The sequence below is a fragment of the Nipponia nippon genome, unplaced genomic scaffold (assembly GCF_047370975.1).
Source record: "Nipponia nippon isolate SJK-2023a ecotype South Korea unplaced genomic scaffold, ASM4737097v1 scaffold_1, whole genome shotgun sequence".
Taxonomy (NCBI): Eukaryota; Metazoa; Chordata; class Aves; order Pelecaniformes; family Threskiornithidae; genus Nipponia; species Nipponia nippon.
Genome location: NW_028262290.1, coordinates 127,005,539 through 127,030,079, shown reverse-complemented (window position 1 = coordinate 127,030,079; position 24,541 = coordinate 127,005,539). Strand labels below are relative to the sequence as shown.

General features: G+C 36.0%; 1 protein-coding gene across 1 annotated transcript in view; it reads left to right on the top strand.

Moving 5' to 3' along the window:
* Nucleotides 1–24,541, top strand: part of KCNH8 (potassium voltage-gated channel subfamily H member 8) — a 194,221-nt gene that overhangs the window by 55,945 nt on the left and 113,735 nt on the right. The window contains exons 2-3 of the mRNA XM_009466460.2: nucleotides 8,192–8,425; nucleotides 22,295–22,426. Of these exons, the coding sequence (XP_009464735.1) occupies nucleotides 8,192–8,425; nucleotides 22,295–22,426 (366 nt within the window). The remainder of the gene's footprint in view (nucleotides 1–8,191; nucleotides 8,426–22,294; nucleotides 22,427–24,541) is intronic.

The window sequence follows — 24,541 nt, the reverse complement described above, 5'->3', positions numbered from 1 at the left end:
TAGTGATGGGTGAAAAACTGAGGATACTACATCACCCTCTGTGGAGTGTAAGTGCTGCACTAGGCAGATGGTGCTGAGGAAGGACAACTACTGCCCCTTTTGCCTTCACATTAAACCCAGACCTGGGCCTGGGTCTCTTTTGAGGATAGATCTTTCTGTTCAGGTGAGGAACAGTGGCATGAGATGCCCCACTGAGAATTAGTACGTTTATGACTCCTTCCTCACTGGAGTCTCTAGCATCCAGAGGGCATTGCCTGTTCTCAGTTTCTTCCATGGACACTTCCAGGGCTGCAAGCGTGATTTGTTTTCCTTCATTCTTTTTGCAAATAGTGACTGTGAAAGTTCCTTGTCCTCAGCATGTGGACAGTAAATAGCTTCAACTGGCCTTGCATGGCAGAAGCAAGGGGAAGGACCATGAAGCCTTTCTACTCTCTTTGTACTCAGATCCCTTTATATTTCTGTGTTGAAAATATTTTCTTTATGTACTTACTGATAACTTTCTTTTGTATATAGAATCTGCTGTACCACGGTGGTTTTTTCTATGGTCACTTTCAAAGGGGAAAAAAATTTCCACAGAATCTACTCATTTCAAGTGATAAGATAAAACTTTCTCAATAGTAGGTAACTAGTTCTTCAACCCCAAATCATCACATTATAAAGAAATCCAGTTCCTTATTTCCAGCATAGTTGGCATCAGGGTATTTTCCAAGCCCCTGAGCCTACCACCCCATAATCAACAGTCTCATAAGAAGAAAGGAGCATTAGATTTCAGAGGCAGGAACATGATCTTTTAAAGGCATTTCACACTGGGTTCAGAATGTCTAGCTTAAGTTCTTCCCCTCAGGTGTGCAGGAATAACAACTCGTTAATGTATTTCCTGTATTCTTCCATGAGCTCTGTTAGCAGCATCCGTAACATCTGGCTGCTCAGATATATTGCAACATTAGTAGCAGTACATACATTGAGGACAAATATCCAAAGGGCTATCCACTGCAGTAGTATTAAAAACAGGTTTATCAGGCATGATATTTAGTAAAGGCATGTGTAGGACACTAAATCCAGAAAATATTATGCAATGGTGAAAGTCTGGTATGTCTGTAAACCGAGCACCAATTGTGAGTAGGTGATTAGTGCTTAAAACAGCTGTAAACAAACCAGCTTCCAACTCCTATTTCATTCCTATTTCAGACAAGTGATAAAGGAAGATATGGACAGGATCACATTGGCAAATGTTTGACAAGGATGCAGCTCTTGTCTTTGAAAATGTTTCTATTCAGGGGGACTGTTCATCTGCGAACCTTTCTCTCAGTTGAACACTTGAAACCAAGTCATGATCCCAGGCTCTTAAATCATTAGGCCGTATGATTTGAGCATAGAAGAACTCAGTGTGTTAGTTTGACTTATAACAATACTATTTTTACCATTCCAGGTGATTTTTAAATCAACAGAACAGTCTGAAAAAAACAGCAAATTAAATATAGATGGGTTACATAAATGGCCCTTCTTCCTGGTGGATGAACTTAAAATTTCCATGTATTTTATTTGAGAAATTACAAAACATGCTCCCTTTGGAAGCAGGAATCTCTGCACTCTGCTCTCCAGTGGGCACCCACAGAAAACACCAAACAGCAGCCCAACTTCCTTGTCAGGGATAAAGGGTTCGGTTCTGCCAAGTAAACAAGCGCCCTCAATTCTAGGTGACACCATGTGTTGTTACAACATGGTGGTGACTCACGAGTTGCAGTGTCTCTTCGACTGCTAATATCTTCTTTTGTCTGTCTTTTCCATTGGCAAGTGCTGCTTCACTTGGAGCATTTCAATGCATATAAAACTGCACACTAGCTTGTAAATATTTGACAACTGCAATACAGCTTTTTTAGTTATGTCAGCACTGTGCGCTGGCAGTCACTGCACAATCAGTAGCACAAATAAAGCTGGTCAAAATGAAAATAATAGTTTTTACTGAAAAATTAAATTTTGTCAAAATCAACACAGCTTAAGGGTGGGAAAAGAAATATTTCATTGCAACCTTGATTCAACTTTATCTATTGGATTTAAATTGTTGTTGCACATAATATACGTGTAATGTGAATTTGTAATTCCAGGTAAACATAAAGAAAAACGTAAAAAGACGTATTTTAGACTAGTTAATATTTCCTTCTGAGGAAAATATGTAGATGCCTGCTTCTGCTAGTGGAGTTTAATTTTGAAGAACTTCAAAGCAATCTCTGCTAAAAGTTTCTCTCCTTTATAGTTCTATAGTTTCTCTCCTCTATAGTTCACCCATTATAATTGCACTGATTGTTATTTGAAAGGTGCTCTGTGAAAATAAATGAGCAGTAACAGCGTTGGTACTATTAGAACAAGTCCTTTTCAGTCCTTATACTTTGGACTTCAGGTAGATGCAAATGAGATTAGGATTAGAAAAGGAATAGGAACATATACAGAGATTTTTAATGGAGAAGCAAATTATTTTTTTTCTTTTTTTTTTTTTTTTTTTTCCCTCTCTAGGATGTCAGGAGCCCATTTCACCATGAGGGTTATTTCTGGTTTTGTTTTTTTTATTTTATTTCCCTCTGATACTGTCTGGCTTTTTGGTCTGCTTTGTTTTAGGAGTAGGTTCTTTGATTGGTCATGAAGAAAGCTGAAGTCATTATTCTAGTATTGACCTGATGCACTAATGGTACTGAAGGCTGGGTTCGAGATCGTTAAACACTGAGTGTCTTAAATGGCTTATGATCTGTTTTTATCAATAAGAATAGGAGATGGTATAGCATTCAGATGCCCAGGTTTTGCTTGGGTGTCTCCATGCTGAACTGCATTACAGATTAACTCTTTTTGTAGCTACAAATATTGTATACATAAAGCAATTTCACTGTCATACTAAATATTATTCTAAACGCAAAGTGAAAGGTTCATTTCTTAGCTGCTGAATTCAGAACTTTTCTACATAATGGGAATTCATTTTGGCAATGCAGGTTAAGTGGGAGCTATCGTGGCTCACCCTTGAGCTGAGTCCATAGAGCTAGGTACTTCAAGTATTGTTTTGTACTCTGAATTTGTAACTGTTACTCAATTTTATGAATAATTTCCTCGTAATGTCAGCCTTTATTTGAAATGACCTGGCCAATTAAATCAATTATACAGCTTACAGTGATGGGTCCCTTTTTCATCAGTCCATACTTGTAGTTTATTATGCAATAGTTCTACCTTTTACTGTACTACTGTAAATTCACTGGAATATACAATATTTTTTTAGTGAAGAGTGGGAAGAGGTACCAGTATAATCAACTTTTTCTGACTCACCTAGATCTGGATAAATCTTAACTTCATATTAGTGACCCAGTTAACTGTACTGAGATTTTCAAGAGGAACTTTAATATTTGGAAGGGTATGCATTATAAAATAATTTTGGTCTCAATCAGATTCAAAGGATAGTAGTTAGTAAATGAGCTTAAACTCTAATTAAACTTACTTGCATCTAATTGTGCTGACATAAAGCAAAATGTTTCCATGTGCTATTTTAATCATTCAGTTAGGTAATCTTAGCTGTTAATGTGGTTACATTCTCTGTAACGGTAATTTGTGTAAACTTGGAATGAGACTTCTCTTGTTAAGTTGCCCATGTAGGAACTGTGGAATCAAATCTAAACGTAGTAAATCCTTTCATCTGGAAGAATTATGGCCTGTTCTCCACTTGATAGAGTAACTATGTGAGTCACTTGCTTAATTAATGCAGCTTCTTTGATTGCTAGGGATTTTTTTTTCTTTTGTAGGTTTTTTTTTTCTTCCTTTTTCATTCATTAGTAATTTAATATTAAAAATTAGAATGGTGGTTGGCTGTGTTTAGTTGCACAAGAAGTCAGATATCAGTTCTCTTCACTGATAAAGATGAAGACTTACAGAACCCATCTGGACTTTGATTGAAAAGAACTGTTACAAGAACTGGGGAAGCACAATGATGAGATTTATAGCAGACATAGCTACAGTATTAAAGCAAAAACCCTTTTGTCATTTTTTGCTGAATAAGATGACAGTAAGATTTATCAAGGGAGTGCTGAGTTTAATCGTAACACGGTCTCATTACAAACAGTCAGATAAATTGTGTGCATTAATTATGAAGCAGAGAATTGTGTAATAACCTTTGCCTTTAATTACTGCAATTCTAAAACTCTGTCATGGGATGTTTAACGAACTTGTCTCTCTGTATCAGATAGCATGTGATATGAATTTGTTCTGTTTCTTAGGTTATAATTTTGGGGTATCAGGTCATTTAAACAGGGCTACGTTGTGTAAGCCTGTGATTGAAGATGTAGTTAGCATGGTTCTGGTTTAGCTTGTTTACTTGTCTTCGAGCTTATGCTATCTGTCTGGCAGAGGTTTCTCGAAATGATGCAAGTCTTCTGTTGATCAATGTCCTGTCCACCTCAATATGTCCTGTTCCTAAGCAAATGCAGGCATGCAAGCTCCTAATGTTCTTCCTTCGAACTTTCATGGGAAAAAGTCATTTGATCTTCATAGAAAATGAACATAAAGGAAAAGAAGCATAGTTGAAACAAATCCGCTTTTAAACTGTGCTGAATAGTTATGGAATACTTCTGTCATATTCATCCACCTCTTCTGACTTGCTGCTAAAGGAAAATTTAGTGAATGTTGTTGGATATTTTTGTGTCTAGGCTTCTTATCCTATCTTTAACAGAAGTGCTTTTAAATCATCCTTCACACATCACATGCAGGCTTGAACATACAACCAAGTATTTTTATCCAAAGCTAATATACAAACACACAATCTGAATATTTTTATTTATTTTGCACAGACTTACAGCACTTAACAATTTCTGAACTGAAGAGTGCTACTCATGGTTTTGGCAAAATCTCTTCTTTCAGGTTGCATGCAGGTTTGCAGAAGTTTTACTCTGTTGGTGCATATACCCTGTACTCGTAAGCAGTCCAAAAGGCTTAAGGTTGCATCGTTCTCAATAGATCTTGAATTCAGCTTAGATGTATTTTCTTGTCTAAAAAAAAAAAAAAATCCTACCAGTAATCTAGTACTATCTCCTGATCAGTCCAACAAATCTGAATAAAATAACAATATTCATGCTGATGTACTGAAAGAACAATATGGAATTCAACGTTGTCTTTTATTATTATGGAAGTGTCATAATCGACACATAAACATATACCAAAATATACAGACCAATAGGTCTGTATCACTCATTGCAACTTTCCTACTGTAAGTTCAAAGACAAGCAAAAGTGCTGTCTTCCAGTCCATAGGTTTCTAATAAATTATTCTAAATAAAATGTCATTCTTCCTACTCTGGATTTTAAGATCTAGCTAGCTATCACTGAAGATCATAGAATTAAATGATGGGTTTGTTATTTGTGTCACACTGAAGCCTAAATGATATAAATTTCACCCTCCATTCTTGGCTTTTTTGAAATATTTTATGGTTCTTTATGTGCACTAGGAATAGCAAGTAATATTAAAGATTCCAAGCTATGAAAATACATTACAGAAGTAAAAAAAATTTGAACGCAAATATTTTGAGATCTGTTTGAAGAAAAATTTTGCTTTGTGTAATAGGTAAATGTTAGTTATAACTTAATAAATACTACTGAAGAATTTAATGAAACACAGATTGGACAAAATTATGTTGCTTGATCCTTAATATCACAAGGAATTTTTTCAATAAATTATTTAAATATTTCACTTAGTCTACTAGTTTGGGATTACAAGTGCATCTTCCATCATTTGATTTGAGCTTCAAGCTCAAGAAAAACAGAAAATATAGTTCTGATTGTATTTTCCTGAAGCTGATGCTTTACTGTTGTACTCAAAAAGTTCAGCAAAATTAGGCTTACAAGCCTTATCAGACATCTGCTGATGTTAACAAAGATTGCCTCTTATTCTAGCTGGCACTGGATTGGGCTTTTTGAAGTAAACTCTTTTCTGCTATGAACGTTAAAGTAAGTGAAAGTATTCTGGGTTTATTTTGATGTAAATGACAGCAGAGTTTGGCCATCTTAAATTTTTCATAAAATCATGATATGGTTGGTAAGCTCCAGTGTATTCCTGTTCATAATGACATTCAAATACTCCTGCACTCCTTCCTACCCTTTCTGTCCTTTCGGTACTCCATATTCTGCCTCATGCAATTCACAGCAATTAGCATTTAAAAAAAGAAAGTCTTTGCATCATATAATTATATCTTAAACAATAAGAAACCCAGGAGTAAATTAATTTGAAAGCTACAGATGCATTTGGGACGTATAGTCTGCAGGTCCTACACTGTAATGCCGTCATTAAACTGCAGTCCAAGCATATGACTTTAATTCTCTTGGCAGTGTGGGGATTTAGTTTTGTGTTGATGGGGGGAGCAGCATGTCAGTGCATGAATGGTAATGATACTTATTCCCTAGTTAGGCAAACAAAAATGACAGGCTAAGTCAAGTACTGCACTGAATCAGAATGCATTTTTAAATTACATTATTTGGTAAATGAGAAAAGTCTGTTTTAATATAACAGTCATTTATTGGAAGACTTTAATTAGATTTAAACAAAAGGTGAGTAACTGAAGCAAAGTCTTAAGATCCAACTGATCATTTAATAAACTTCAGCATTATCTTTAAAATACTGAAATCTTAGCAGTATCAGCCATAGTATTTTATCCCTTGGGTAAATAAAGAGTAACGTAGCTGAAGCTGTTAGGATTTCATGGATGTAGAACTCTCATGACAGCTAAGGCTGAAACAGACCTATTTTTCCTCTATTTTAGTTTATGAATTCTGTCCCTCCCTTCCCCATTCATGAATAATATATCCCTGTATGGGGATTAGGCATATCAACCTGAGCTTTCCATTAAAATAGTTCATTTTTCTCTTTAAATTTATGAATATTTATCAAGGGATTCTGGGTTAGTTAATAGTATTTTCCCTTAATACATACACGGGAATCCACATGTGCATAATTCTGAAAAATTAGAAGTATCTGTCTTGGGACTAGACTGCTCCTAAGCTCCCGCCAGCAAGCTGTAAAGTAAACATTCCATAATAAGCAACAGGCAAAAAATAGTCTTTCCTCCCTCGATGTGAAATGTAGACAGATTCCTCCCATAAAAGTTTTTTGTTTTTTTTTTTTTTTTCACTTCAAAATAAGGAAATGCAGGCAACAAACTGTATAAGAAATTCATATATTATCTGGAAAGGGTCTCCATGCTAATTTAAAAAGACCGTAAAGTGCTAGAGCTGTTGACGTAAGCTGAGTTTGAGGGTCTAAGGCACAAAATCTTCAAAGGCACTTCAGCAAGGGATGGAAATGAGAAAGAATGAAAAGAGAAGTGAAAGATTTGCCAAAGATTTGAACTCAAATTAGAACATTGTTTTTTGTTGATTGATGTCCATGTCAATATACTGTTCTTGAATTTATCATACGTGATAGTTGCATCTTAGACACACTGAAAAATTATAAAGTGCACTAAGGTGTAACAGGATGGTGAATCTTTGATGTGCCTGTTTCACATGGGAGAAGTATGGTGGGGCTCTGGAAGACAGCTGACAGTGCTTTTGGATTAAATCTTTTTCCCTCACACACACACAAAAAAAAAAAAAAAGAGAGAGAGAGAAAACAAAGGACAAACAATTCTATGTAGCCCCAGAATGTCCCTCAACTCTACTTTTAAAGATTGCAAAATTATATAAAAGAAATTGGTTTGAGTGTTGATAAAGGTCAACTTCAGATTACTGAGAGCATAGAGAGCTTAGCTTTTTTTAAGGTATAGCTGTGTCTGTTCAGACTGCAGAGTATCTGAGTGGCAGCATGACACAGCACCTTTGAAATTTCTCCAAAGCCTCCATGTTTGTCACCAGCCTCTGGTCAAGTGGTCATTTTAATGTGCTAACATCCATCTCAGACGCAGTTATCGTAAATTATTGCTTGAGGATGCAATGAGGCAAGCTGTACTTAGCCATGAGGAGCCATCATATGAAGGTGCTCTGTGGACTGTTAGACTTGATTTCATTTTAGAGTAATGGCCTTAAAACAGGAGTTGCATCCTTGTTTGCAGGCAGTAGGGACTTTGTTTTTACATGTATGTCCAGTTGTGCCTTCCTGTGAAGCTAAAGGAAGTATTATGTCAAATGATGTAAAATTCAGACTGTAATTCATGTTTTACTTTTGTGTTCTTCTACAGATAGTAACTTCATTCTTGCAAATGCTCAGGTGGCTAAGGGATTCCCTATTGTTTACTGCTCAGATGGCTTCTGTGAGCTTGCTGGATTTGCACGAACTGAAGTCATGCAGAAGAGCTGCAGCTGTAAATTTTTACTTGGTGCTGAAACAAATGAGCAGATGATTCTTCAAATTGAGAAATCACTGGAGGAAAAGGTAGAATTCAAAGGAGAAATCATGTTCTATAAGAAGAACGGTAAGTTTTTCTTTCCTGTTTTGTTAGTCCCAAAGAATGACACTTAACATTAATGCATATAATATATGCAAAACTTTCACTCCTATGGTAGGGCATTTATAAGGACAATTTTGTAGTCAAGATGAGTGAGCTGTGGAAGAAAGCACCCCATGATGCACACTCATCAGCTTGTTTCATTTCTGTAAGGCTCCTTCAGTGTACCTATTCTGTAAGCATTTATACCGCCATCATTCAACCACCCCAGTGTTATAGGAGCCTTCACATGTGCTTAATGATCCATGGTCTCAATGGATCCATGGGTGCCTGTTGAGTATCACTTTCTGTTTTATTATATGGCTAGAATTTCTAGGTATATGTTTAGGCCATGTGTTTTCCTCATAGATCCTACTTATGTCTTTACTAATGAAACATTTTCTCCTCAAATATTACTGCTATTATATTAAAAACTTTTAAAGGTTATTTTCAAAGAATAAAACTATATATTGACAAGATGATAGACAGTGATTTAGAGTGTTAGGAGAAGGCAGCTTCACTTTCCCTATTTTATACATAAAAGAGAAGTGTTGCTTAGTTGGCTTGTGTTCGTGACTGCTGTTTTTCACCGTATGAAATTTTGAAGTTATTCTGAAGATGTTGCTAAATGCTTCCTCCTCTTGTCTTTTTGGGGAGGTTTGGGGGGGTGGTGTTTGTTGTTTATTGTTGTTGGCTTTTAGCATTTGGAAGAGACTTCCATAGGTCCTTGAACTCATGTTTCAGGAAGGTTATTCAAAGAAAGTAGTTTCAAATTTGTAAATCATACCTGAATAAGGGGAAAAAACGATCTTAATCTGGAAGGATAAGAGCTGCTTTTCTCCAGTATTGTATAGTGATGAGTGGGCACAGTGAGAAGAGATATCAATGTATGTAAATGAAAGAAGTAAAGCTAACATATTCATTTCACTGTCTTAGTCCTGAATGATAAATTGTGATTCCTTTGCACTATGAAGGGGTGCTTCAAGCCTATAATAGGTATGATTAATGCAGGCAGAAAGAGATTGCAGGTCAATTTGCTTATCAGTGAAGTAGCTGAACCACAGATAAACCGGTAAAGAGAAATTACTTAGGATAAAAGAATTCCCACAATCCATCCTACTTGCATCCCTGTGTATAATTTGACTGGAAGCCATTCCAAGACATTTTCTGAGTATGAATAAATTTCCCAGACTGCCTATTATATTTTTCATTTTCATGTATTTCTGTACCACTGGGAAACAGAAATGAATAGGTATTAAAATAACATGAGACTTTTCTTGAATAAAAGGAAAATTTATCTTAAATCTTGTTTTTTCAACAGAGCTGAAAAGTGCAGACACCAAATTTGGTAAATCATCCATTTTAGCTAAATATTTTGGGTTTTTTTTTTCTTTCCAGAAGAAAAATTGAACTTCTGAAGCAGTTAGGCTTATTCAACACTGACAGAAAAAAAAGAAAAAAGATGTCTTTGTTGCAGAACAATGTTTTAAAATATTTTTTAAGGCATAAGAACTGTGGGAATAATGACCCCAAAATGACTGTAGGGATGTGTTTCAGGTTTACCCGATATTGAAAATAATTGTCAGTTGGGCTAGTGCCCAGTGTAATGCCAGGAACATAGGTCAGTGGGACACAAGTAACTAGCAATGTCTAGTTGTCACAGGGTTACATTTCAGTCTCCTGTTAGGACTTTAGGGTGTCAGAGTGAAAGTAGGTATCTGGCTTTATTCCACTGTTCAGAGGTATAGCCTTGCTCTGTAGGCCTAGCTACAAGACCAAATGAACACTTTCAGGGGTAGAAGTTCAGCTTCAGGTATAATTGTGAGCTCACAGAATAGACAGAAACATTCCTCAGCGTACTTCTTAAAAGCTTAGTAATGAGTACAACATTATGATAAGAAATTACTGTGAGAGAAATGGATGTACAAACACAATAACTTATTCTTGGCTGCTGCTTCTGGATTTGATCTAAATGTAGAACCTAGAAATTTGTAATTAATCTTCTTTTTTTTTTTTTTTCCCCTATGTGTGTCTCAAATTTTGGGAAAGAAATTCAAGCTTCCAAAACTGAATATGGTTTGATTTCTTAATTGCCACGTTTTTTGATACTTTGAATTTGATTTAAACTCAGTTTAAAACTGATTTAGTTTTTATCATTAAATTAGATTGTTCGTTCTAAACAAGTAGTGATTCAAGCCTGGGACTTAAAGCTGTTACTAGTTTTGATCTGAATTTAGTAAGCTTGAATATGGGGCCTTTCACAACTACTTAACCATCATTTAAGAATTCACATAGCACTTCTGCTCAGTAATTGTTAGTTAGAGGAATGATTGTTACAACTAAAGCAACTCCAGCAACTCACGTGCAATTTCATGGAAGTTCCAGACTGCTCCGAGCTGACACTGCAGCAAGAGTGGTGTGCAAGGAGTTGGGTAGGGAGATGAGTAAAATGGATTACCTGTCTGTGGGATGAAATGCAGGATTTTGTTGTCTTTGTCATTTGGGTTTGGATCTTAACAGAAGGATGATCTTCAGCAGTTGTACTCTGACCAAACTGGCAAACAATCCTTCTGGAATGACTAGAAGTGGATAGGAACTTTTCTCTATGTGTCTTCTCCTTTTGGCATTTTAACGAATCCTTAGAATAGGATAAACTGTCTGTACCTTCTCATCCAGGATATTTTCTGCCATGTTAGCACAAAGAAGTATTAGAACGGTGGCAGCAGCAACAGCAGCTTCAGAGATGTTTCAAAAAAAGTTTTAAAATTATATAGCTTGGGAGCTGATTTTTTTAATTATTTTTTTTCTCTTACTGTTTCTACACTTTCTTCAAAACATCTGCAACAAATTAAGTTGTCAATTATGATAATGGAAATGCAAAGTAACCTTTTTGAATTCAAGTGAGTTGTGAGAAAAGAACTCACTCCCTGGATCTGTTTTTTAGAGTAATCTAAAAGCAGATGGACACTATGATATACCCACTAGTGAGTGGGTGTTGCTGGGACCACCATTATAAGTTGCCTTAGGACTTGGCTGCAAGCAGAGTTTGCTTCATCTGTGGTAGACCGCAGGGTCTCAAGGGATGCTTTGTCACCTTCTACATGTAAACTGATTTAAACGCTTTCTGAGGTATGTCTTAGGCATGTGCCTTGTAGTTTTTGGCCCCTAAAGATTTGGTAAGTAACTTGTAAGGTCAGGAAGGCATGATATAGTTATTTTCTTAATTTTTTAATTTTAAGAGTCAGTATGATCAAATCAAGCTATTTTGGCTCTTCTCGTCAGTGTAGGAGAATATATGTTTTAATAACTCTGTATTGTTATCTGGAAGGTCAGGACTAAGGTATTATTTCAGATGAGTGGAGAAAAGGTGAAAGACAGAGCCTCTTACTGAGTGACTGGATACCATCAGGCAAAAGGCCGTTTGAAGTCTAGGTGTAACAGTGTTCTCACATGCTCAGCAATGACAGCCACAGGTAAATGAAATAAGCCTCAAGCCATGAGACATCATCTATAGCCTCTGCCACGGTTACAGCTGAATAATGTGGCTACAGGACAACAAAGGCTCCATTACATTATTTGCAGTTAATGAGTGACTTGCGTTATGCAAACAAAGTAAGGTTTTTTTAGATGATGAGTTTAATGTTATTTAAAATTATAGAAGAGTTAATGAATTATAAAGAAATTTAAGGAAAATTAATTTCCTTTAAAATGAAAGAAAATTAGGTTTTCTTAAAGTTTTTCTTTCTAAAAAAAAAAGTATTTTGCTCCTTGCAGAAATAGTATCCCTTTTTTCCAGCAAGAAGTTTATTTAATGGTTGTCCGAAAATGTCCTGTAGCATTTTGAAACATGGGAGTTGTATGTTACATTTTTAATTTGAACTGACGCTCTGCTTTAACAATCTCCTAAAATCCACCATGTCTTTGGGAAATGTTAAGCCTAGCAGTTAGAGAAGAAGCATTTATTAGAATTTTCTAATTGGAAAAAAAAAAAAATTCTGTATGGAGAGACATCAATTTTCTAGTGACGTCTAGTTACTAATGTAGAGGAAGTCCCTTGACAAGTTGCTTGGCAGGATAGTTCATAGCAACATGACCTCACTGCTGCTCCACTGCTGCTCTGCCTTAAAAACGTGGCCTAAAAATAAGAAAGCTAAAAAGCTTTTGTGGTTTGTTTGCTCACATTATCTAAATTATAGTACAAAATACAGGAGGAGGGGAATAAAAAGAGAAAGCAACACGGAAAAAGCAATCTGATGGTAATATCTAATTGCAATTACATGAGCCATAAACAATAATTTCTATCTTTATAAAAGCATCCTCTTACCCCCGTCTGCCCCCCTTCTTTTTCCTTTTTTTTTTCCTTCCCCCCTTCCATATAGTTCAGTAGGCATTAGGAAGTTTCACCGATCTTGAGGAAGTCTTTTTCTTGTAAAGCAGTATAGTTGTGGATGTAGACAGAAGGCATGTCCTTATTTTCCTCTGTTTCACAGAAGAGGGAATTTTTTGGCTCCTTTTCTCTCCGAACACTTCATTTGATTGACCCATGGCCTCTGACGAAACATAATGTGCGGCCTTGAAGTGTGTAGACGTTTTAGAGACAGTCCCAGCTTCTGCAGTGGAAGAGGAAGACGGGGCAGATTTCTGCTCCCCCAGAGCACCCTGGCTTGAATTCCGCAGAGTGCAGGTCAAGCAGTCAGACAAAGCCTGCGAGGAAACAAAACAAGGGGTTGAACTTCAGTTAGAAGGAAAAAAAAAACCACAACACAGTAAAATCCCCTGTGTGCAATGTGATCTAAAACATCTGAGGTCTTTTGCTGTAATTTAATGAGACTTCGACAAGACTGCTGCTTACTAACTGACAGCACTGATACTTTGTTCTGATGGCACTCATGGTGACATTGGCTAATAGCTTCTTTCAATAGCAACACAATTTATTAAAAGCATAATTCACTGAGAAAAGATTTGTTCTCTTAGAAGCACATTGACAAGTAAATAAATCTGTATGAGAGTTTCCTGCTGCTTCCTGCATTGTTACAAAGTGATGGGTATTGCTTACAGATGCTTACAGATTAGTGTTTCCACACAGGCACCCTGGGCTTCCAGCTGCACTTAATATGAATGGCTGTTAGTAATGATGTACGCACTTTTTAATTTTTCTAAGATATCTTTCGTTATGCTACTTTTTACACACCATTTTTAGGAAGAGATGCAGGTATTTATTTTGCAGTGGGATGTTTGTAGTACATCAGACCAGTCAGCCTTCTCTTCAAATTTTCTCACAATTTTATGGCCACACTGAGGCTGCTGATTGGCTACCTTTTTTATGAGTTTTAAATCTGGCTTTAGCTAAAAGCTGACTTGTATCCCCGTACTTCACCATGAGTTAGGCTGTTCTTTGGTTAAAGAAAGAACAAAGTACCATTTTGCCTGATGACTACCTGCCTCCCTGTTACTAACATTTCCTTATTTTGTTCATGATCCCCAAATCCACGTACTGGATCATGGTGCAGACTAATTTCCACCTCCCATGCTGACAACTGAAATGAGTTCTTGCGTTAGCTCCGTAGTTTTTTGGAAGAGCAGCAGGAGGCTCATGTTAGCACTGTCTATTGAACCCTCTCACTGATTTGGCTAGGGAATTACAAAAGCAGTCTGATTTTATAGAGCAGTTAAGTAATTAAAAGGTTAAAACCTACTACTTTCTAACTGGCAGGGTTACTATAATTCTTTTCAGTGGGCAGGCTGAGAGTCTGTTTGCAGCATGTGCTTGCATGGATTCAAGTGGTGAACTGGGAAGATTAATCCTCTCTACAGTGTTACGTAATTCCTCAGTGTGTGTTTCAAAACCCTTCTGTACAAAAAACATAAGAAAAACATAAGCCTGACAGGATGGAGATATCAATCCAGATCCACGACTCGACCCATTCTTAGGTCCCAGCTTTAGCCCCTTCTTTTCAGAAAGGTGCCAGTGGGCAGGATGTCAAGTGCAGGTTAAAGTTCTTGAATCACGGGCTCAACAGAAAATCCTCAAACTTGCTTAAAACTTCTGATTAATATTAACAGATAAAACTAAAATCATAGACAGGAACTATAGAGGCACTGATATTCTTGTTGAGCAAAAAGCATCTCTGACCTAACCTTGTGGAAAAAGCAATGGAAAACAAATGATCAGTTTCTAAAATGGAGATTGGCAATGTAAGTGGACAACTAATCAGCAGAATCCCCTCTTTCTCCATCTGTTGAAAGCTTTATGAATAAGCATGAGGCTGTGACCAGCACCTCTCTCAGTGTAGGGAGACCTCCCATGTTGCAGACTCCAGACCTTCTGTTTCTAAGGGTTGCCACTGCCAGAGACACCAGAATCAGGGTCATGAAAATATCTTGCACAAAGATATTTTTGGTTATATTGTTAACACTTATTATTTGAAACTGAAAAAGTGGATTTTTTTTTTTTTTTTTAATAAGTGTAGTGGTCTGTTTTGGTATTGGTGTGCTTTTGCTCACAGGAAATTTTGTGTCATCTTTGAAGCTTCTTTTTAAGAGAATAAAATAATGAGCTTAAAAGCACAATAACATCATTTGAAAACATGGTTGTGTTCAGATGAACGTGGGCTACACCTCCTCCTGATGTCAAAATATCAGACACAATTTCAAAAAGATTAGGTAGCTTATAGGGAGAAACTGAGAGAAATGAAAAAGTGTGTGTATAAATACATGTTTTTTCATATATATGTGTATATATGTAAATATATAGGCACCCATACATACATATATGTATATGAGAGATCATCCTGGCTTAAGAAAATTTCTTGCTTTTTTTCCAAGGAACAAAAGTACATCCCTCAGTAGACTGAGAAATCGTATTTACTGCTGTGATTACATCTACATGTTGGATTAGGAGCTCTGAAAATCCAAAAGGAGTAAGAACTGTAGTTTGTAAATACAGTTCTAACAATAGATTTCAAAAATACCATAAACAAGGAAAAGCAAAATTTGCTCATTTTGGGATTGCTCAACTCAAAGCAATGAAAAAAGCAGACTACTACTGAAGAAAGTAAAGACTAGACTGCTCAGGAAGGATTGAGTCTGACTATTTCTGAAACAGTCCATACAAAGATACTGAAGAAACAGTGTTTTGTTTTGGTTTTTTGTTGTTTTTTTTTCCACTTTAACTATTGGATATTTATGTATCTAAATAGACTGTCTCAATTAGTACTTTCCCAGGAGTTAGCTGACAAATGCTGAATACCTTGTACTATTATGATCATGACAAAGTAATGATCATTGGAGGTGGAGGAAAAGTAAGTTGCAGACTGACAATATTTATGAATCTGCCCTGAAGCTTTTTGCATTTAAACAGAATGTATTTCATTGACTTAATTGAGCTTTTAGATAATCCTGTGTGTTTTGCTAATTGTTATAAATGTAACCTGGTAAATGTATTACATCAGAGAAGTATTTATCTCCTTAAAGGCAGTTTTCTTTTCTAATCTGGATGGAGATAGGAAAAGGAAATTAGAGCAGACAAAAAGTAGGTAGTACACATAAGGATAATGAATATCACATGGCTTTAACAGACACTGCTTAGCTTCTCTGCTTTTGCTCAATGAAAACTCAAATGTAAGTAGAGGATTTTGAAATGGAGTTTCATTAAGTAGGAAAGATAGTGGAGTTATAAAAGGAGAGACAGGAAAGCTGAGTAAAAAAAGCTGAAATGTAGATGTGCTGGAGCTCATAAAGTAGTTTGCATAAAATGTGCACTGCAGACTGCACTAGTTGTTGCATACAAAAAATGTAAAGAACACTAAGGTTGGAAAAGTCACACACTCAAACTAGGAGCTGCCATAACAGAGGCAGTCTGTGTCCACGTAGTAATAAATGGAGACTTTGAGGTGGTGAGTTAAGCCTCTCTCTGCTTAACATTGGCAGTTTGCAAGAGAGATAAGGATAGGAGATTGCTGTACTGAAAAGTGTCTCCTCTTAAAACATCCTTTCCCTCTCTCCCTTTCTCTATCATGGCAATGATGGCAGAAAAAGTTAGAAATGCTGGGCAACATGATATATGAGTCACTAAGTTAACTGGCAGTAGAGGGAGCAGAACATAGGGGTATGGAAAAGGGGGTGGAAAAAACACATGGAGGGGGGATTTGCACATTCTCTGATGAGATGTGATAGATTTGAATAATTTCATGTGGTACTCCATAGCCTATACAGAGGGATGCAGGGATATTTTTAAGGGAGGTTTCTAAATCAGCTTCACAGGATTAACACTTACCTACTTATTCATACTGAAATGCAATTTTTACTTTGTTATTAAGGTATTTTACCTATCACCTTTCCTCTACCAAGTTCTTGGGATACCACTGTATTCTGGTTTAAGACATTTTGGAATGGATTCACATTGACTGTTAAAACTTTTAGGGAGTTACTTGCAGGATACAAGCATGATCTGTTGGCCATACAGAACCTAGGTAAACAAGTTCTTGAGCTTTCTTTACTTACTCCTATGAGAGTGTTAGCACAACCATCAGTGACGATATAAGTCAGTTACCTGATAGCCCATATGTGTTCTTGTTAGTTTTCTTGCAATAGACCAAAGGCTGTCACTAGGATGCAGACCAAAGGCTGTCACTAGGATGTAGCACACCGGCTGTCACCTACAGTAGCAGAATTCAAGGAAAAAAATGGATAGTTTGGTTTTTTTTTAATACATACATGTGATTTCTGCAGAGATGATGGAGAAGAATTAGGTGCTTATTTGCTTAAACCAGTACAACCTTGCATTAGCTGTGTTAATTGATCATTGTCAAAGATGTGATATTTACAAGAGAGAAAGTACTCTAATTATAGCTGTACTTTTTCTTCCAGCTCCATTGTCTTTCTTTTTAGTTCTGTTGCATTTTTTTAAAGCATTGTTTTCTTCTTTGCACTTTGCTCTCCTCAACAAAATGTTGACACCTTGTCAAAGCCACAGAATATTCAAAACCAAATGTTATCAGTGACACAGGGAATCTTTGGATAGGCTAATGAAAGAGCCAGTTTGGTTTCCCCAGGCAAAATCTTTGGCATCCTGATCTGTCAGTCTTGGAGTCCACACTTTCTGCAGTGAAAAAGTGGAAATAATCAGGCTAAAACTTCTCTGGCAATATCATGTATCCAGCAGCAGGTTTATTTTGCTAACAATTAGTAACTCTGTAAATTAGACTGTGTTGTAATGCTCAAGATTTAGCATCAACCTTATTGACAAGTTATTACAGTTATCTATATGAAAATATTTTTATCTTTGTCTTTTACACAAGAAATCCCTGGAAATAGTGTGGTGTGTTTTAATATTTTTTAAAGGCTTCATTTTCATCTGCTTAAAAGAACATTTAGTTTATTAAGTCAAGTACTGAAATGTAAAGAAATGCGCCAGATTTATGACTTGTGCAGTCTAATTCTGCCCTCTTACACATATATATCATAATAATTATTACTTGAAGAGTGATTGTTTTGTTGCACAAGACTTGTATATCTAATATGCAAAACATTTACACTTCCTATTTTTTCTTCAGGTGCTTGGTTTCTTAGACTGTGAAATATTTCATTTGGTTAGTCTTGTATGTTATGTGCAGATGCAGAGCTTTGTGAAAGAGCTCTGCATCTTAATCCCTCTTCCTCTCACCACAGAGGGGTAGAGATGAATCACAGGAATTTGCTCATTTGTTATTTCCTGCCCTTGAGTGATGGAAGGGGCAATACAAGCTGGCAGGTGGTGTGGCAAGCAAAGTCTTGAGGAAGTGAAGGTTTGGAAGTGGATATAACAACTGACTATTGACACATGGCAAAAAAAAAGGAAGACTTAAGCTTGTCTGCCTGAACAAAACTACTCCCAGGCTGTCTAGAGCAAAAGGAGAACATAGCTTTGTGTCAGTATCACTGGTTCTAAATAACTCATAGGAATATGTGTGGCTAAGAAGATACTGCAGAAAAGCTCAATTAAAATTTTGAGGAGATGGATGCAGAATTTAATTATTTTATTAAAGAATTAAATAAGCTGGTTGTCAATAATCCTACCCCATTTCTATATTATGATACCTCTGCAATACCTTAAATATCCACCAAAGATTTCCATTCTGAGTATTTCATCGAGCATTTTCTAGGGCGGGCATGACTAAAGATTGAGTGAGTATTATTGTACATTGAGTACACATAGCTCCTCGATAGGGCTAATGGTCTGAATCTGTTCTTCGGTTTAAGCAGGCCTTATTTTCCGGTGAAAAAAATGCTTGCCTCTGAAGGCTATTGGCATTCTAATGGCAGGGTTTTGTATAAAATTTCCCTTTTAACTTCCTTGGTCTGTTGACCTTTGTTTTGATTTTGGTCTGAGGACAGACTTCTAGCTGTCGGAGTGAGGAAAGGTAGAAATGGTGATTGAGAGAGTGACCATAAAGCACTCTCTTTTTTATGTATATATAAAAGGTGGACTATAACCAAATTGCTTTGTGATAAGATTATGCTTCATTTGGTCTCTTTTCTCCTTTCCAGACATGTGCTTATATAAGCCTTGAGGATATTAAAATATATTTTGAACCTTCAGTTCATAATGCAAGAGAAAGATTATAATTTCTCCAAGAGTGGTGGCTTGGAGCAATAAATACCGTCTGTATATAAATAAACCTTCAAAAGAAATTTCTTTGATAGACGACTCTTGACAATACAGAAGACCTTTGTATGCACCATCTGAAGCAGGGAAGGAATTTCTGTCTCACAGATGAGTGCTCTCAAAAGAATTGTAACAAAAGAGGGCACTACTTTTTTTGATGAGTAGAAAGTTCTTCTCTTGGCTTATAGAATTATATGATGCTGGCTTTCAGTAAAAGCTATGTAACAGATTGCATTGGATCAGTATATATTTCCAAGAATGCTCCTCAATAGCAAAAGATAGCACACTTCTGTTCTTGACAGAGTGCAAGCACATATTGACCTAGTCCTGATCTAAACTGGATCATCTCCTCTAGTCCTGAAGAGTACTTCATATGCTCCTTTCAGAGTAAAGACAGAAAAACAAAAAAAACAAACCAACAAGCTCAACTTAGGACTTCTGAAGACTGAGTGTATAAGTAATGCCAAGACCAATAGCTCCACCATGCAGGGCGCTAGCCTGGAACTCTTCAGGAGAGAAGTAGCCTGTGCATGTATTGGATATGTGTTTTCTTTAGTGGTGCATACCATTTTTTATTTATATTTGCTTTGCTTAGTCAAAATATTTTCAGACTTATTTACAGAGGATGAGGAGGAGAATAAAGATAGATAACGAGAGAAAATATGATTGAAGAGAAACAGCAAATGACATGAAATGATGACAGGATGTGGAACAATTTCAGTAACCAGTGTTGACCTGCAAAGAATTCAAATGCACTTTGTTTATACAAAAGAGGAAATGCATTAAAACGTGAAACATTAAATGGATTTGTCTCTATTTCTAATGATGAACCGTGTCACAATAACTTCCCTAAACCTACAAATCCATTATTTCGGATAATATTGCCATGTGTGCTTCTTAGCATAACTGAGTTAGGTTTGTTTGAACATGGCTGATATCTACAACTTTATTCCTGGAGCAGCCTTAATGACTAATTTGTGTGTGTGTGTGTGTGTAGAAAAGGCATGAAGCAATTCAGAAGAGTAAGATACGCTTCTACTTATGGAGGAGATTACAACCTCAGTTTAAAAGAACATTGTGGCTATTGGTGTTGTTTAGAAGAAGGAGCTAAGAGTGACTTCTTGTCCAACTGAAACTACTGTTAGAATGTAGCCAGGCAGAATGTAACTTTACAAGAAATAATTTGGCCGGTTTAAGAGTTATAATGTTATTCTGTAGAGATCTGTGATTCTATTTTTAAGGAGGAAAGTAAAATTGCTTAATGCTTCTTCTCTTTGAATGCATTGCTTCAGATTGATAGGGTGATGGCTCTCTCTAACATTTCTGACAGTAAGAGCACTGAGCATTTTTTCCCAGAAGTTTTGATAAAAGAGTCAAATCCGTACAAAAATGAATTAAAGACAGAAAATTAAAATGGGAAAAGGAACAGTAGAAATATCTTGTTTCTGATATCAGTTCTACCTTCTTTTAAAAGGGCTTCTTTGCTTGCTCTGTTTTCAGCCTCAAATTGAGAATATTGAGAATATTTAAAAATAAAGCTAGTCTGCTTCTTCCCATGATTTTTCTCTCCTTCTCCAGTCATCTTTTCTCCTGTTCCCAATTCTCCTTGTCCCTTCTTTAAATACCTTAAGTGGAAGCATTACCTGATGACTGAACTAGTAATGTTACTCTCAAGGCTGCCTGTCTGACTCTTGGAAAGTTTGACCAGGATGGAGAGGACTAGATGAATTTTTCTTTGTAGCATACTTTTGGACCTTCAACTGTGGTGGCCCTTCAAAAGGAAAGCTGCTGTTTCTCCTCCCATGGTTGCCTAAAGCCTTCAACAGGCAGTCAGGGAACTTCCAGTTGAAAATTTAAATTAGAAAGCTGAATTGTGATCTTAGTGTGTCCAGTTCGTTTTCAAGACTGCAGAGTTCAGAAGACAGAGAATAGAGTGGGAAGTGACTAACCTGCTTGCTCCTCCTAAGGATCCCTCCAAAGCTCAGCTGATCATTTGGCAGTAGTCAGTTGTGACAGCAGTGGTCCAGGGAACTATTCCTGTTTACTTTTATGAACGAAAGTAGACTTGTGCTTGTAAAAGAATGCCAAAAATAGTATATTGGGAAAGAACATATTATGGAAGTGTAAAGACGTGTCCAAAAAAGAAATTTGAAACTAAAAAAGTAATGCTGTAGCAGTACTTACATATCTTATAAATAAAATTAGTAGGCTGATGGTAGGTGGAGGTAGTTAATGTTGATACCCAAAAACTGAATAACACAAAAGCCTGGCACTGGGCTCAATTATGCCAGAATGGGTGGGACTGGGATCTTGGGTGTTCGCTGGGATCTTCTCTATACTTCCAGCACATCACCAGCACATAGGCATTCATTATCTTCAGTTCTGAGTGGCCTGCATTAATAGCAAATTTATGAATTATGTTATTGGAGTTGAACAACATACCTTGCAAACAAGACATGTGACACAATCAGTGACAATAACAATTTATTTTAAGCAGTATAATTATGTAGCAGGTGTGGGCAAAGAAAGGTTGACATGAATTAAAAATATTGCCAAATGCAGCGTTGTCTAACTTAAGTTTTAGCAAGGTGAACATTATCGACAGTAAGGAAGATAGCTAATATTAATTTTACAGATGATGTGTGGTATTATAAATCTCACCATCTGTAAGATGCAAGGAGTTAATTCTATTTCTATTCTAAGTCTGTTGTCTGATTAGTTTAAATATCTTTGAATTAGTGGAATGATGCTCTGACTATCAGGTCTTCTGCCAAGAGATTATAATGAGTATCAAGTCAGATGATTAAGGTAGAATGATTCAATAGTAAACATGGAAGCTTCAGATGTCAAGTCAATAAAGTGAGAGCTATTCCAGTAAAATAAGCAACATCAGTTGAGAGTTCAAAGGAAAGCATGGTTTCAGAGGAGTAAGCAGATTCATTAAACTCTTTTAATGATCCTTAAATGATAGATAAATTTTGCATTTAAATTAATGCCTTGCTTCTAGAGAAAGCAGTATTACTGAGCTTCAAGCAATGATGCAAAGAGATTTACATGAGCTGAACATCTGTGATTCCCTGACTACTGACCTCCTAAATAAGATTTTTTTTTTTTTAGAATCACGTTAGTTGTAGCTTTCGTAGTTCACTTTTTTTCCCCCCTCTATGCTAAAAGACAGCTGTTTGTATTAAATTCATTCTTTATCCTTGCAGGGTCTTCATTCTGGTGCCTACTGGATATTGTTCCTATAAAGAATGAAAAAGGAGATGTAGTACTCTTTCTGGCCTCTTTCAAAGATATTACAGACACAAAAGTGAAGATTGCTGCAGAAGACAAAAAGGAAGGTTTGTGTGAATTGCAAGAACATTGATAAGAACCAACATTGATAAGTTTTTTGATAGTCACGCCTACATGAATTCTCTCATGTACACTTTTCAATATAGAGATCTCCTAGCTTTCCAAAGAAGAAATTAATATATGACATGGAAGGGGAAATAATCTGTTGAAGTTCTTATTTGTAATTTTTTTTTTTAATTTACATATTGCTCCACATTCTGTAAACACGGAATCCAGGGGACAGAGTACTTTGTCCTCAAAATTAGATTTTTTTTTTTTTTTTTAATGTACCATGATTTAATTTACTTACTTTCTGGATTTTCAGAGGTACATTTTGGAAAAGCTAGACCTTTTCAAACATTCCTTACGTGAATCTGATTTCAACAGGGCTGAGAGATGAATGAATGCATTTCTTCATGTTTTTCTATAAGCAGAACATACATCTTTAGGAATTATTTTGCCTATTGGAAAGCATGGCTATTCTTGTGTCATCTAATTTTCATTACATATATGAAATTATAAGATTTATTATGTCTTTAGGAACATCCAATAGTAGAAGAAATACTTTCTCACGTTTATTTGCTTCTGAAATGAAACAATGTAAGGATTTTCTCATTAATTTGGAAAAAGATTGTGTTATGCTAATGATTCACAGCTGCCATAAAATAATTTTGACTGTATAGTGTAGTCAAGTTTTGCTAAATTCTACTAACAAAAAGCAGTGTGGAGGGATGGAGGTCATGCAGTCAATATTGACCTGTGTTGTGTATCAAAGGCAATAAACTTATTCCAGGTTTACATTTTGTAAAGGTATACTGAACTAAGACTTTAGGTTTGCAATTTGTCAGTGTTAAAGGAACTGTCTAGAAAAAGTTTATCTGTAGAGGGTAAATGAATTCTGTAAAATTTTATTACCATTGAATTTTCTAATCTGGTACTCCTCTGGGATTTATTTAAATTTTTCACCCTGTGATAGCCGTTTGATCTCTGTATATCTCAGAAACAATGTAGATATGGCCTTAGGACTCCTTTTCTCCTTATGGGTTTCTGAAGTAGGGGAACAATTAGGAACAATTAGTATTCAACTTTTTCTGATTTTAAATATTAGCTTTTCAATAAAAAAGTTATATTTCAGTTACAGAGAAGTGTAATTCAACATTCTTTTACAACATTTTAGTACTTTAAAACAGAAAATATTATGCTTCCCTGTGCTACTGAAAATTCTTAAATCAACATTTATTCTAACAGTGTCTGCCTTTTCTGTACATTTGGACAAATAATTTCACCTTTGTCTTACTTTTCAAGCCCTGAATAATGGAGGGGGGTTTTTTTGCATCCTTCGCTTTTTGCACTGAACATATTTGAGAATTTCTGAGCTGGAAGACTGAAGAAAGGCTTTGAAGTAGTACACAAGTACATTTTGCAGCTTTTCCTTACATCCAGTTTCAACCAATCGCTTCACCTCAAAGTAAAGTAGTTAAAACACAAAACATATTTTATCTAGTTTCTCCTTAAGCCTTAGAAAACCTTAGGAAAGTTTTAGGAAAGTAGTTTATTAAAATATCATATGTGGAGCCATGTAGAAGAGAGATTGTCAGAACATCTGTGCTCTAAAGGCTAATGATTTACCTTATGAGAGATGCAAATTTTCAGGATATGCTCAGTGAGAAATCACATTTAGTATGCCAGTGATGACTTGAAATAGGTATATCACTGATTACTTGTAAAGTGACAGCTATTGTTTATCTGATAAACATTTTATAGTTGTATGCTTATTTTTGGATGGATTAAAATGATCTTCAGCTTTTGACGTGGGTTCATGTCAAATGTAAATCTAAGCAGATTTTAACTCATGTTTGCTGTCGCACATTTAAAAATTAATACTCCTCCTGCTGTGTATTGACAGATGAACACACTTATGCAGAGCTATATTACACCGGAAAATGCACATTCAATTGCTATAAGCTTATGAATATTGACATTTAGCTGTCTTACGTGATGTTCTCTTCAGAGCACAATCCTGAAACTTGATTGTTCCTTTCCTTTATACTCATTTTAAAACCATGGCAATCATTTTATGCTATGGTGATACTTGTTTGCATCATGGCAACAGAAAGTAGCAC